Source organism: Stegodyphus dumicola, chromosome 11 (assembly GCF_044657685.1).
Source record: "Stegodyphus dumicola isolate Sdum_Otavi_A_Nest chromosome 11, ASM4465768v1".
Classification (NCBI taxonomy): Eukaryota; Metazoa; Arthropoda; class Arachnida; order Araneae; family Eresidae; genus Stegodyphus; species Stegodyphus dumicola.
Genome location: NC_140778.1, coordinates 107,454,932 through 107,469,152, shown reverse-complemented (window position 1 = coordinate 107,469,152; position 14,221 = coordinate 107,454,932). Strand labels below are relative to the sequence as shown.

Below are 14,221 nucleotides of genomic sequence, written 5' to 3'. Positions count from 1 at the left end.
ATTTCTTCAAATATAATGCAGGACTCTAACATTTCGTGGCAACAGTTTGAAAAGTGAACCCACGTTTATGAGTCCGACGCAAAATCGCAAAACGAAAACAATAGTCCTTCAGGGACAAAGCCCCTTTGGACTTAAAAAAAAAAAAAAAAAAAAAAAAAAAAAAAAAAAAAAAAAAACCCAGAATTGCACAAAAATGGCACTGCGCACACCCTTGACTTTATCTATGTACACATCGACCTATTTTCACTTAAAAAGTAAAAGAAAATTGACAAAAATCCAACTCTTTTTACCATTGTAAAAAGCGGGAAACAAATAAGCGAGCGATTCTGCACTTTACCGAGAATTTTTTCAAAGAAAAGGCATCATTCATTATAGAAAATTACGTTTGAACAACAAAGAGATGAAATTATGCTTTAGCGATAAGTCGGTAGCGAAGTAGCGATCCAGGCATCCATTCAGTTATGTTTAGCAATTTTTATATAAATTATAATAATGATCTGAAATAGTTATTTACTCTTATGCTTCCATTCAGTCATGTTTAGCCTTTTTTTATAGAAATTATAATAATAAAAAAGTATTATATGAAATTAACCTTTCATCTAAATTAAAACATCAATCTTAGACAGTTATTTACTATTATACTTCCTTTCTTGCATTAGGGTTACCGCAATTATTTTTGGCAGCATTGGCATCAACAATAGTTTGGCGACTTTTTACGGCCCTCAAAACCTAATAGTACCAAGGTGATTATACAGCTGACTCCGTGGAGTTGTAGACTGAATGTTTAGTTCATGTTTAGTTCTCCGTGACTGGTCAGGGAATTCTGGATTCTTCAATTACAATATAATTTTTTTTCTATTAAAAAAAATTGGTACTTTCCCTAAACATATCTATATATCAACCCAGATATGCACATAGCATCCTCCCAGATGCCTTTAGGCGGAAAACCATTTACAGACGGAAAACCATTTACAGACGGCAAACCATTTACAGACGGCTGCAACAAAGCTGCCACGTGGCTAAACTACTAACATCCATTGATCTTACCAGTAAACCTCTGGTTAGAGAAAAAAAAAAAAAAAAATCAGAGTTAATGAGAGCCTTTAAGCTGGGAAATTCATGAGCATTAGTTTTCTGTATTTTTTCATAATTTACAATATTTATTGAAAAATAAGTCATTATGATCTGAATCTAGTTTTTTTTTAAACGTTCTTTATAATTCAGAAAGTGGCCACATTTCTTGAATCAGATTGATAATGTTCTGCCTCTCGAGGCTAAGTTACGAAGTTGCTGCTAGCTTAGATAAGATTTATGTTCTCGGAATTTGCATTACTGCTGATATTCGAATATGCAGGTTAGGTTTGTGAGCCTACTTTATTAAATTGAATTGTGTTGTCTTCGACAACTAGCTTATTTTAAAATTGAACTTCCAGTTACTTTAAATATCATGTTCTTCGCACTTAAACCATAAAATTCAGTTCAAGAGCAATATCGCAAAATAATTTTAAACTGAGCATATCTTTAGCTTTGCCATTGCTCGCTTTGAAATCCTTGAGTTCGTTAATCGAAAACTCGTTAAAATTTTACAAATATGAAATCGATCATAAAACAAATTCCAAATTTCGAATTTGGGCTTCCAGATGCTCATATTCGCAGTAGAATTACGTCATTCAAAATTGGATGGCTCTAGGTACCGTTGTTTTATAACAATGCGAGAAACATACATACGTTTATGTAGATTCTTCATATATAATTTCTTCACATATAATATAGGGCGGTAATATTTGTGGCAACAGTTTGAAAAGTGAAACGGACATTCAGAGTGATTCGACGCAAAATCGCAAAACGAAAACAATAGTCCCTCGGGACAAAGCCCCTTTGGACTAATAAAAATATCTCGAGGAAAATATAATCGTATTATCGCATTTCCCATCCGCACTCTTGTGGTACAACTGGAAACATGTCCTGTCTAGTAGTTAGAAGACAGCTAATGAATATCAGCGAGGGCAATGCTAGTTTCTCGCATTCCTTGATCTTAATAAACCTAATAACTCTACAAAACTACATACGGAAATGAAGTACAATTTTCAGAAAAGAAAATATGAAAATAGGAAGTTTTGTTTTTAAAATTACTTACTGTCTATCGGCTCACAAGATTCACTCCAATCCTGGCCTTTGCTTTTCTTGAAGAGTTTCTTACTAAGAATGGCGAGAGATTCTTTGTCTAGCATGTACTTGCCAGGATTGTGAGATATCTGCGAGAAAAATCGTTTTAATACATTTAATAAGCTTCAGTACACAGGTATGATCGACACTTTTTCTTAAAAAAATGTGTCGCGATCTACCTACTAAAATCATAACATGTAGCACATTCAAACTGATGTTTTGTGTACTAATAAGTGACCGCGAGAGAGGGGTATTAAGCCAATATAATATTTTACTAATAATACTTATCAGTTGAAAAGTGCAGAAATATACATTGAATTTTATTATCTTATCAATAATAAAAAGACTGCGTCGCATATCCTGAGCAAGCGATCATAATTTGATGTGTATCCAAACAAATATATAAGATATAAGTGGGAAATAAATTAAATAGTAGACCTTTATAGATTAAACTGAAATCTTTATATTATTCTTTACCTTACAGGTGCATATTCTGCAGAAGGAATAGAAAAATAGTGCAGATAACCAAAATTTTAGAGAAAATGGTCAGGGTATACAAATTATGAGAATATCAGATTGATTGCGCATGCGTATGCTGAGAGCCTGAAATGCCATGTTAGCTCTTTGATGCTTTAGTTTCGTTCTGCAGGAATTTATCCTACTCTTACCAGAGCTTGTCACGGAATCCCACTAGGGGCTCACACATAACGGATTTTCATAATTGTTTCACCATAAAGATGTGAACACTTGAAATAATAAAATGAGACACGTTGTCTCTGAAGACTCACTGGCGGCAAAAAATATCTAAGAATACCTTAAGAGATTCATCAAGGAATATCTTAGAAATTCTTTGCTGGCGGTGAGAGTGTGATGAACTGAAGTCCAATCAGGAGCCAGAAGTTAGCTCTTTAGATGTTCATAATGAAATATAAGAAGTATTTCATCATTTGCTGGTGGTAAACTTTTCATGAGAAATCTCTATGCTTTGTCGACGACAAGGGGAATAATATATTAAAATTACGGCTTTTGAACGAGCACGATTGATTGGCCTGCGAGAAGAATTTTTCTATCGTGAAATTGCAGTTTGTATGGGACATAATGCCTTGTCACTGAAGCGAATGGGGAATCATTGAGTTTAAAAAGCAACCGTAAGTCACGAAAACAGCAATGGACCACGAAATGTTACATCATCACTGGATGAATAGCACTCCTTTCGTACAACAGTCACAGACAGTGCATCTTCATCTCGACAGTTGGCACAACGCTGGAGCGCTGCTACAAATATCCTATTGCTAGTTTCAAAAGTTAGGAGGAGTCTGTTACCTTACATATTGCGTGAATAAGTTTCTTTGTGAAACATTCACATACCTCAAAACCATGGACGTGTGGCTGCTACAATGGGCTTGTCAATATAACCACTGGCGTTGCAGTTGATAGCAGGTCATCTTTTCCGACAAAACCTGCTTCAATATATAGCAAATTGACGGCTGAATGCACGTTACATGTTATACTAGACAACGTTCTCTTTCAGAGTAAATTATGCAGCGTTATAGAAGACCATAGCCAAATGTGGAGGTCTGTCGCACCAATGGATACCAGGGTGATCATATCTGCTAAGACTCTCAGGTACTCTTATCAACAACTGTTGCATCAAGAAGGTTGTGAAGCCGGAAGTTGTATCTTCCCTGTAGGTATATTGCAACATAAAAATGCTCTTTCACATATAGGTGAAAAATGTTTAGAACTTATTCTAAATCTCTCAAATACCACTTCATCCTTTGCCTATCCATTCACCAGATACTTCGCCTGTTGTGTAAAATTTCGTGTACAGGCAACCGCTCGTGACACTCGTCCCCGAACCAAAACGAATCAACTTTACGCTTAAATAGAAGTAATATGGAATGCCGTTCCTCACGTATACACTCAAAACTTATTTGGTACAATGCCACGAAGTTCTTATTGTATAGCGTGATGGCTTCAGCTAATGCTAATTTGGTTCATTTAATATATACTTAGCAGATTTGATCATTTCCAAGCCATATGTGGAATAAGTTTCATTCAGTTATGTTGATTCTTTCATGGTGTTCCAGTTTTCACAAACAGGAGTATATATGTGCACCACGCCTTTTTTTTTTTTTTTTTTTTTTTTTTTCATGTTTTATTCAATTCTGATTATTCTCTCATCTTTCACGGTTTTCCAGTTCTCACAAACGAGCATATGTGCACCAAAACTTTTTTCAAGTTTCATTCAATTTTGACGATTCTTTCACGGCGTTCCAATTTTCACAAACAGGAGCATATATGTGCATGCATCACATCTTTTTTCAACTTTCATTTGTAGAGTCCTTAGGTTATTTGGGTTTGGTTTGGTTTGGTTTATTAAATTACGGCAAAGCACTCGAGGGCTATCTGGGATGCCATCGTGGAGGACTTTTTAAGGGAAACTGGCTCGTATACACGTTACACATGGGGAAAACCACGAAAACACCCATGCAGCCAGCCCGTTCGCGGGATTCGAACCTCGGACCGAACTACCAGTGTTCAGCGACGTTACCGCTCGGCCGCTGGTGGGCCTTAGGTTATTTGGGAGCAGAATACATGAAATATGAGCAATGCCCTCTCGTGGACTCTAACCAGAAACTCTCGAAATACGCACCGAGTATGCTACCGTTACACCACGAAGGCATGCAGAAAGGAGAGAGAGAATACCTTATATTTTTCCTCTTTTAAAGGGTGACTGGGGATTAGGGGACCCTATCGCCAAATGCCCGTGCTGAAGAATCATCAATTTCGACCTTTTAGTTCAAGCACCACTGTGGAGAGATTAGTTTAAGCAGGAGACGTGAAAAATGTACAAATCTCTCGCAGGGATTCGAACCTGGATCTCTCGAAATGCCCGCCGAGGGTGCTAGCATTACACCGCGTAGGCATGCAAAAAGGAGGGAGAAAATACTTTACGCATTCAATTCTGATGATTCTTTCATTGTATTCCAGTTTTCACGAACAGGAGCATATGTGCATCACAACTTTTTAAAACTAAATAGCGATTAATAATATAAATGCTTTCACATTCAACGTATACCCACACGCATATAAATAGGAATCAGCGTAACTGCAACTTTAACAGCAACTCCTATTGAGTATCTTGATACGCTACATGAGTTATTAGTAAACATGAATGGAAAGATGTTCGATCCTCCATTCAAAGTTTCATTTTTTTCGAAACATTTTTGTAGTTGTAAATAAAATTAGTTTAGTTTCTGGTGTGTTGGAACCTCTTTCACGTTAATGTGTACACTTTCCGATATTTTAGGATGTTCTTTCTAACACACATATATAATAAATATAATAATAATTTCGAGAGTTTTATATATAGACGAAATTATGGAACTAGCAGACAGATGTAGCCGACGATTTAATTTCTTTCTTTCTAAAGCAATTCTTGAGATTCATGTTCTGAGGCATATACATAAGAACGTTCTGAATCATATACGTATTCTCGTATGAATATGGACGCAATCTACACCCCATACTTTTGGAAGCTTAGCACATTTTAAGAAAAAAGCCAAAGAAGCGAGCCGCATGTTGTTACTTCGAAGCAAGGAAGCGGAAATATGAGACACATTCAGAAGAAAGCGTGGGAGAGAGTCAAAAAGGTTTTAGTTTCAAATGAAATCTTATTCAGGGATTTGCTAATAGATACCTGCATTATTATAGCTTTATGTAACATCATATGATACGGATTAATTTGTAAATGATGAAATTTAGATTTATATATTATAAATAGTTACTATTTTTAGAAAAGGGGAAATATCCAAATTAAAATTAAAGGGGCTATTGCCCCTTTAATTTTAAGTTCTAATTTTAATTTTTTTAAAATTAGAATAGTTTGCTTTACACACACACACACACACACGTATATATATATATATGTGTGTGTGATAAAACTGCTCTATTATATGATAACTGCGTTATTATCCATCTGATAACTGCATTATTAGATAAAATAAGATGACTTAGTGAGAGTTGCAACGGATTGGCGTTGAAGAGGACTGCAGCATAACTTGAAAACTTTGCTGCGTAGTTAGAACGATGGATGCATAAACCAGGGAAAAAAAAAAAAAAAAAACTTGCAGACATAGCCTGAGTTCCACAAATAATTTTATTCCTGGATGACAATGCATATTATCACTGTGTGTGCGCTATGCACCTCCTTATTTTGTTCAGCTTACATCTTAAACAATGGATAAATTTAGAAAAGTAAAATTTGCCGAAAAGCAGCAGAAGAGACGAACGAAGGGAAGAAGAGGGAGTTGTGACGTAATTACCCTTTTTATATACCGAATTCCATTTTAGATCACGTGACACTTTGATATATAGTATTTGGGGTTCAGATTTCATTGGCAAATGCGCATTAAAACTGCAAATAGTAAAATTTATTGCTGTTATTTTCGGAATGAAACGGAAGTTAAAGGACTATTAATTTATTATTTTAAAGCTAGATTTTATATTTTGCATATTATATATTATATACTTTACATATATACATGTATCATATATATATTACTACCTTTAGAATTTTAATTTAATTTAATTTAATTTAATTAATATTAATATTTACAAAAAAATTTTTACTATAACAAAGATAACAGCTTGACACTCAACTTTACCTACATAAGCGCCATCTATATAATTTGAAGAACACACTTACTTCTCTTTCACAACACTTTTGCAGACCCCAACACTTATATAGTAGGTAAGTTAGAATTAAAACTTACTATTTACTTGCTTTAAGTATTTTTTTTTTTTAATTTTTTATGTAGTATCTAAGTATTTTCTAAATATGAAATTATATTTTTAAATATATATTTATTTTAAAAATTGTGAATTAGTTCTTTTTGTTTCTTTTTGTTTTTTTATTTCTTATTGGTTTATATGATTATGTATAGTTCTTTTATAGTTTCTTTTTATTGATATGCATATTCGTGTAGGGGAAGTTTCTGTAGACAAGGATTTCTAAAATACATTGGTTTCTAGATTTTTTTATTATTTTATAAAAAAATTAATTTTTAAAAAAATTTAATTTTTTAAGAAAAAGTTTAATTTTTAACTTTATTTGCTTGTTTCTCAAAAGACTTAATTAGTATTTTCCTTTTTGAACTTTAATTCTTAAATGTTAATACTTAAATGTTAATTTCTAAGGGTACCACTTTATTGGAATTACTTTTGGTTTTGACTTTTACCCTTGCCTGCATGAATGACGAAACACGAATTGAATGATTGGAGAGTTAGGTTTGGAGGCAACTTCCCCTTGATAAGTCTGTCTCCTGCCTACTCTACGATCATTCACATATGCATTTTTAAAAAAATTGTTTAATTTAATTTTAATTTATTAAATTAGTACATTTATTTTCATGGATAGATTTTGCACTAGATTTGCTTATGCTTCTGAATTTAAATGATATTGTAGATTAGTTCGAGAATTAAATCTTTTACATGTTTGCATATTTTTAAATTATTTTAAATTATTTTGGCTTTTTTTCTTTTTTTTAGAATTTAAATTTGCTTTTTTACTTTTTTACTTTTATACGTATTTGTTAAGAATTTAAATTTGTTTAAATTTATATATATATATATAAGATAAAAATATGTAAATCTCAAAATTATGACTTAAACCAGGGTTTCTTAAACTTTTTTCGATCGCGACCCCTTTTTATCACTGAGATTTTTTCGCGACCCCCAGGACCTCATAATATTTACAAAAATTTTGTGGGACCCCAAAAGTATTGCGCAAATCTGACACTCGTGTGAGTGAAACTGTCAATTTTTTCGCTTTTACTGTAATATATGCTTGTAGTTTTAGGTTATTAGCTTTAATTTCTAATTTTAAGACATAGAATGTGAAAATTTTAAATAAGTAACAGATGAAATGATAGCTTCGTAACGTGCAAAGCAAGGAAAATGAACGTTTATATTATAAATAGTATGCATCTAAACGTTTTCGTTTTTTCCTCTGTCTGAATTTTCGTTTTTTCCTCTGTCTCTCTCTGAATTAATTTCAGATACATGCGTCTTATCTTTATCTATTTTCAGATACATTGTGTAAAAATATTTGGTAAATGTAAAATTATTATATTAAGTTAAATATCAAAACTGCTAAAATTTTTGGCGATCCCCTGCTGGAGGTGCTGCTACCCCCTTGGGGTTCGCGACCCACAGTTTAAGAAACCCTGATTTAAACTAACAATACATCTTAATTCTCCCTCTCCATTCTAAAAATAGTAATAATTTTTCTTAGCTTAGCCATTTCTAGGACAGTCTATCTCACATGGCTTGTATAACGCTAATGACGTAGCCAATTCGGAACCTGAACTCCAAATTTCAAAAACTGAAACCTTTCTCTTAATAGGCTGCCATATTGGATAACTGCGCACTTTTGCCTCTATCTCTGTTGCTGTTAAGAAGTGAGTTATTCTACTGTGGTTTTCTTCCTATTGCAATGGTATCAAAAATGCGAATGTTCTTGAATAGGCACTATTAGAGCACCAAGTGAATTGTGGCCGCAAATGTCAATTGATGATCAATATGAATATTTAACCTTCCTTGGGTGCCATTCATTATAGATTTCATTGATTAGTTATTCATTATGGATTCCATTCATTAAATTTCCCATTATTATGGATTTACAATCAGCATTCTACCCCATCAATTTATCTACAACTTGTCGCTTCCCTCCCCCTTTTCTACAGTGTTAGGTTCCTTTCTTTGTATATGGCAGGGGTGGCCAAAGTGCGGCTCGCGAGCCTAATACGGCTCTCGCAGGCTATTTGTGCGGCTCGAGCATATAAAATATATGTATGAAATATGGTAAACTAAAACTATTCAGTGTCCAAAAAGAAGTAATTGAATAGTTTAGACTCTTTTTACAAATTTATCAGGGATTTCTTTCTATTGAAAAACTTCCTCTACTACTTCTATAATGATGTAAATATGAACTTGTGGCTTTTAGAAAATCTAGATGCGGTTCTCGAACATTCCTGAATTCAAACGAACCCTGGTATATGGTAACCCAACCGAGTAGAGGGCCGGAATATTTTTGGCAACCCTACTACGCACGCGCATTTCTATTTGAAAATTGATCGCCATTTTGGAGGTCTTCGCCTTTAGAGGTACTATTGATGCAAATATAAGTTTTTCTTTATTTTTCATTTAGTATTTTGCTGAGTATTTCACAGTTAGATTTTCAAAATTTTTGCTTTTATCTGACTCACAGCCTATAAATGCAACTTTGTATGATTTTCTGAATTAAGTATCCGTCGATTTTTTTTCTAAAGCATTTTACTAGAGAAATCAGTTAGTCCACAGTCAACTGTAATAAGAAAAAAAAAAACGGTGCATTTATATAAAATCTAAAGTGTTTAAATTTTAAGAATGTTGATTAAAAAAATTCAGTTAGTATGCATAGATGCTAATAACTCATACGGCAGTTTTTGAATAATAACATAATACACATACGCAATAACGACCCTTTGTTGATGTAAATATCTAAATATTTAAAAGCATTCATAATTACCAAAGCACAATACATTTCTCTTGATAAGTCTTTGCCATGCTGAGCGACTTGCTCCCATGCAACACCATGAATGCATTCATCAAGAAGGGAGTTGAAGAGTTCTTCTTCTTCTTCCTGGAAGTAAAATATTATATGAACTATTTTCTGGGGTATGGTGCAAAAGATTTTACATAAAGCAACCTATATTTCAGTACAAATTTAAGCAAAGAAATAGTAAAATAACTGATTGCCGGATTATTTCAGTACAAAGAATACAGACCTCAGGTAAAATGCCTGTTAATATTATTATGAGAAATATATTCTTAGAGGGAAAAGCCAGTTAATCTTGGAAAACGTACCTGCACATATAAAGACCCGAGACCGATTTATTACACCGTTAAGTAGGAAATAAGAAGAAAATATTAAACTTTCCATGGGGTAACGGATATCAGTGTTATATCGCTATGTAAGAAAGTGGCTAGTGATATCAGTGGAGATACCATACTATCAGGACTCCTTAGTCGCTGTGTTTATTATTTTATTGATATCTGTGTTTATTATTTTATTGATATCTGTGTTTATTATTTTATTGATATCAACAGATATTTTACATGTCAACATATCCTGTTATAAAGGTTGTTTGCACATTTTTAGACGACTTGCTATAAAAAATGCTTGGGAAACCTTTTTTTTTTAACTTCAGCTACATTTTTGAAAGTATAAATTATCGTCTGCTATCTGACAATTTTGATTTCATGCAAAATGGCGTTTTTAAAGAAGCAATGGACGGAAAGCTATGTTTTTGCTCTTTCCTAAGAAAATTATTCGTACGTAGTTATAAAAAATGCTGTGAAATCCATGATTTTTCGGTATCTAAAGCAACGCTAGATAATATTGTAAGTAAGAAAATTTTAAAAAATGTCAAAGTTTGGCTTTGAGAAGAACTATTACTTAAAATATATAACCAAGGAAAAATAATGCTTCTAATGTTGCAAAGGTAAGAACTTTAATGTTAAAAGAAAATCTTTCAAGCCAAAGGACAGCTGCCCAGAATTATTAAAATGCTCAGTGTCAACTGTAAACAAGGCCATTAAAGCTGATTTGAATCTTAGAAAGCCAAAAAAAATATAATATGCACAGTCTTTCTTCTTCTTAGCCGAAAGAAATACGTGCTGCAGGAATTCACAACGACAAATAATTATTCAGACAGAAATGGGAAAATATTGTCCTAATAGTTGCATTTTCGTTGTGTTTAAATGAGCGCAATAAAAAAAATATATTTATTATCATCAAAATCTTAGAACATGGTTTAAAGAATCTAAAGAATGTTTTTGGAAATTTTTTCAAAAGGATTTATGATTGTTGTTGGTTTTCGATATAACGAACAAATAAAAATTAAAGAGAGTGCAGAAAACTGTTAAGGTCAACTCCACATATTATCAGAAACACATTTTATACCCAATTTTCAAATATAAAATGTCTACTCACTAGCTACCGTGTCATCAATTAGTAGAACTGCATCAAGACAAAGCAGGCAGCCACACGTCATAATACACTGTTAATTTCCTGGGAAAAAAATAGAGCAAGAAACGTGTATCAAAGCCATAGGCTTCACTCATATCTCTATTAAATCTCCTGATGTTATGATGATTTTTGCACTTTTGGACTTTTAAAAAGCGGATACTCCATACTTCTACCTATAACCCTCTTTGGACCTTGAAAAGCTGTCAAAGAGGAATGGGATAAAATACCTCTTCCGCTACCCAAAAAAATCTCTATTGTCTTGGAAATTATAGCGTAGAAAGGTAATGAAGAATAAGGTTTATCAAATGGAACATTTAAAACACAAACATTATAGGTAAATTATATGTGTAGATTCAATGAAAATCGTCTAAAAAATGTACGAACAGCTTCTGTATTAAGAATGACACCATTGTCGCCATTAAAATTTAACATAAAACCAAAATATTGTAGGTGTGAAATGTTTACTCAAATGGTATAGGGAACTATAAATTTGAAATATTATCGGTAAATCTTGTAATTTATCTAATTAAGAAAATAATATGCTGAAATCATAGCAACCATTGTGAAATGCAGTTTCTGTATTATTTATGAATTACGAACAGTGTTAAAAATACCTCATTTTCTATTAGCTTCAAGACACGGAGCAAAGAGGACGCTACAGCCGTAGCACCTACGAGGAGAAAGTTATGCCAAAGTTTTTATGCTACAGATGTGCTAAATTGCTTTTACGATGTGAAAGTTATGCTTCAGATATGTTAAATCGCTATTTTGCCCAAGTTATGCCACTGATACATGCTGCCATATTGTATGTCATTCAGCACTTCAAGTACACAGGTTTGCTTCAACATTTGGATTTATTTTTCACTTTTAGGATACCCACTAAGGACAGATATAGATAGGTAAAGACTTCAGGGTCGTATACCTGTTAAATAAGCGAAGACCTATGACCTATGACCTATATTAAAAATACAGGCATATTTTTGTACACTAACTTGCTACAATTAATAAGTAAATTATGAATATTAATATTGGCCAACATAATAATTGGAAACCCAGTTATAGATAACAACTTCGTACATACATATCCATTAAATAAACATACATATGTAGAGAAAACTATGCTAGGACTTAAGGAAATCTTATAATCTTCCAAAATTTTCGTACAAAAAAAAAAAAAAAAAAAAAAAAAACCGCGGCATTACTAAAAGTTAGGAAAAGGAATTGCAAACAAATACGTACTTACAAACATTATAAAAAAATCATGTGGTTATGATGCTGGCCAGTATGCTGTAAGCATCATTAACAACTGTTAATTGTAGCAGTAGTCATAAATAAAGCAACACACAGAAGTCAGACATAAATGGGCAGTCATAACTAGGTATATGATACAACGTGATATTGTGATTTGTACTGAGAACTGAGGTTTTAATGTAATTATGTGTAAATTATTATATATCCATCTGTTAAGATCATTGCAACTTTTATATACTTTGTAATTATATAATATCTCTGTGAACATGTTTAACATTGCTTCTAAGAGTGAAATGCTTGTGAACATTTGTCTAGGTACAAATAAATATAGTTTTCCTTGAAAAAGTAATTTATTCTCATATAGCGCCTTCTATCGCCGATAATTTTAACTATTTCTTTTCCTTTACCCCCCCCCTCCGAAAAAAAACCGTTCACGAGAATAACAGTTTTGCAAACAGCATTCAATTCTTTCAACTCCTTTAATTTTTTATGGCTTTTAAAAGTATTTACAGACATATGGGACATCCTGTTCTCAGCTTAGTCTAAATGCATATTCCTCTAGTATTCTATGTATGTTTCGATTTTTCTCGTGGACCATCTCTATCGATAATCTGTACCGATAAACTACATTAAACTTTAAAGATCCGTTTTGGATGATTGTTAAAATTTGAAAACTTTCAAGCTTTTTTTTTTTTTTTTTTTTTTTTTCACACTTAGAAATAAATTTGAAATTTTAACTTATTTTCAATTATTTTTTTAACCACCACTAGTGCTATTATTCTCGCTCCTCACTTTGCGACCGAATCACGTTTAAGGTAAAAGAATATTGCCATCAGATGTTATCGCCATGCAACGAATTTAAAGAAATAATGTAGCAGATATTTAAAAAAATATATGGTGACACTTATAACTAACACAGAATTCTAAAGATATGTGGTTTTTAAATATTTTGTGATATTGCTGTTGGTGGTGAACGTATGAAGAAAGTGACGTTTAATAAATAAAACTAAAAAGACAGAAAGCGAATAATAACAAGGCAAAAAAAGATGCATTAAGTCATCTTAAGAAAACTGAACATTGATATGATGAACTGAGAAAGAAATGAAAAACGTTAATCGCAAATTTTAACACATCCAGAATTCTAAAAGTATGCTACTTTTAAAAATACTGTAATTCTTCTCTTGAATTTTATGTAGCAAAGTGTGAAGTTTAATAATAAAGTCAAAAAGACAGACCGAAAAAATTGTGAAGATCATTTTGCGAAGAAAACTGAACATTAGTTTGATGAATTACGAAAAGCCCGAAAAAAAAAAAAATAGAAAATGTATGGCAGCACTTTATCCGGAATTCAAAAAAATGCTGCTTTTAAAAATTGTTAGTCCAAAAGGCATTAGCCCAGAAGGGCTATTAATTTCACTTTAGCATTTTGCGTTGAAAACTTTAAATGTCAGTTTCACTTTTCAAATTGTTGCCACCAAATACTATCGCCCTGTGTTACATTTTAAGAAATCAAATAATGAAGAATCTGCATAAATGTATGTATATTTCTCACCCTGTGATAAAACAACGGTACCTAGGGCCATCAGATATTGAATAACATAATCCTCAACCGAATATGGGCATCTGGAAGCCCTAATTTTGAATTTTGAATTTATTTTATTTTCAGTTTCATATTTTGTCAAATATTAAAAATTTTTGATTAACAAATTCAACGATTTCAAAGCGAGC

The 14,221-nt window shown here is 32.6% G+C and overlaps 1 protein-coding gene across 6 annotated transcripts in view; it reads right to left on the bottom strand.

Moving 5' to 3' along the window:
* The window catches only part of LOC118192442 (uncharacterized), a 299,890-nt gene that overhangs the window by 43,248 nt on the left and 242,421 nt on the right, over nt 1-14,221 (bottom strand). For 4 of the 6 annotated variants that reach the window (XM_085827054.1, XM_085827056.1, XM_085827057.1 and 1 more), the window contains 2 exons: nt 9,753-9,853; nt 2,138-2,255 (listed from right to left, as the gene is read on the bottom strand). In XM_085827054.1, the coding sequence (XP_085683180.1) occupies nt 2,200-2,255; nt 9,753-9,853 (157 nt within the window). In that variant the 3' untranslated portion in view covers nt 2,138-2,199. Of the gene's footprint in view, nt 1-2,137; nt 2,256-9,739; nt 9,854-9,998; nt 10,099-14,221 lie in introns of those variants that run through there. The other 2 variants (XM_085827059.1, XM_085827055.1) reach the window with 2 other exon arrangements.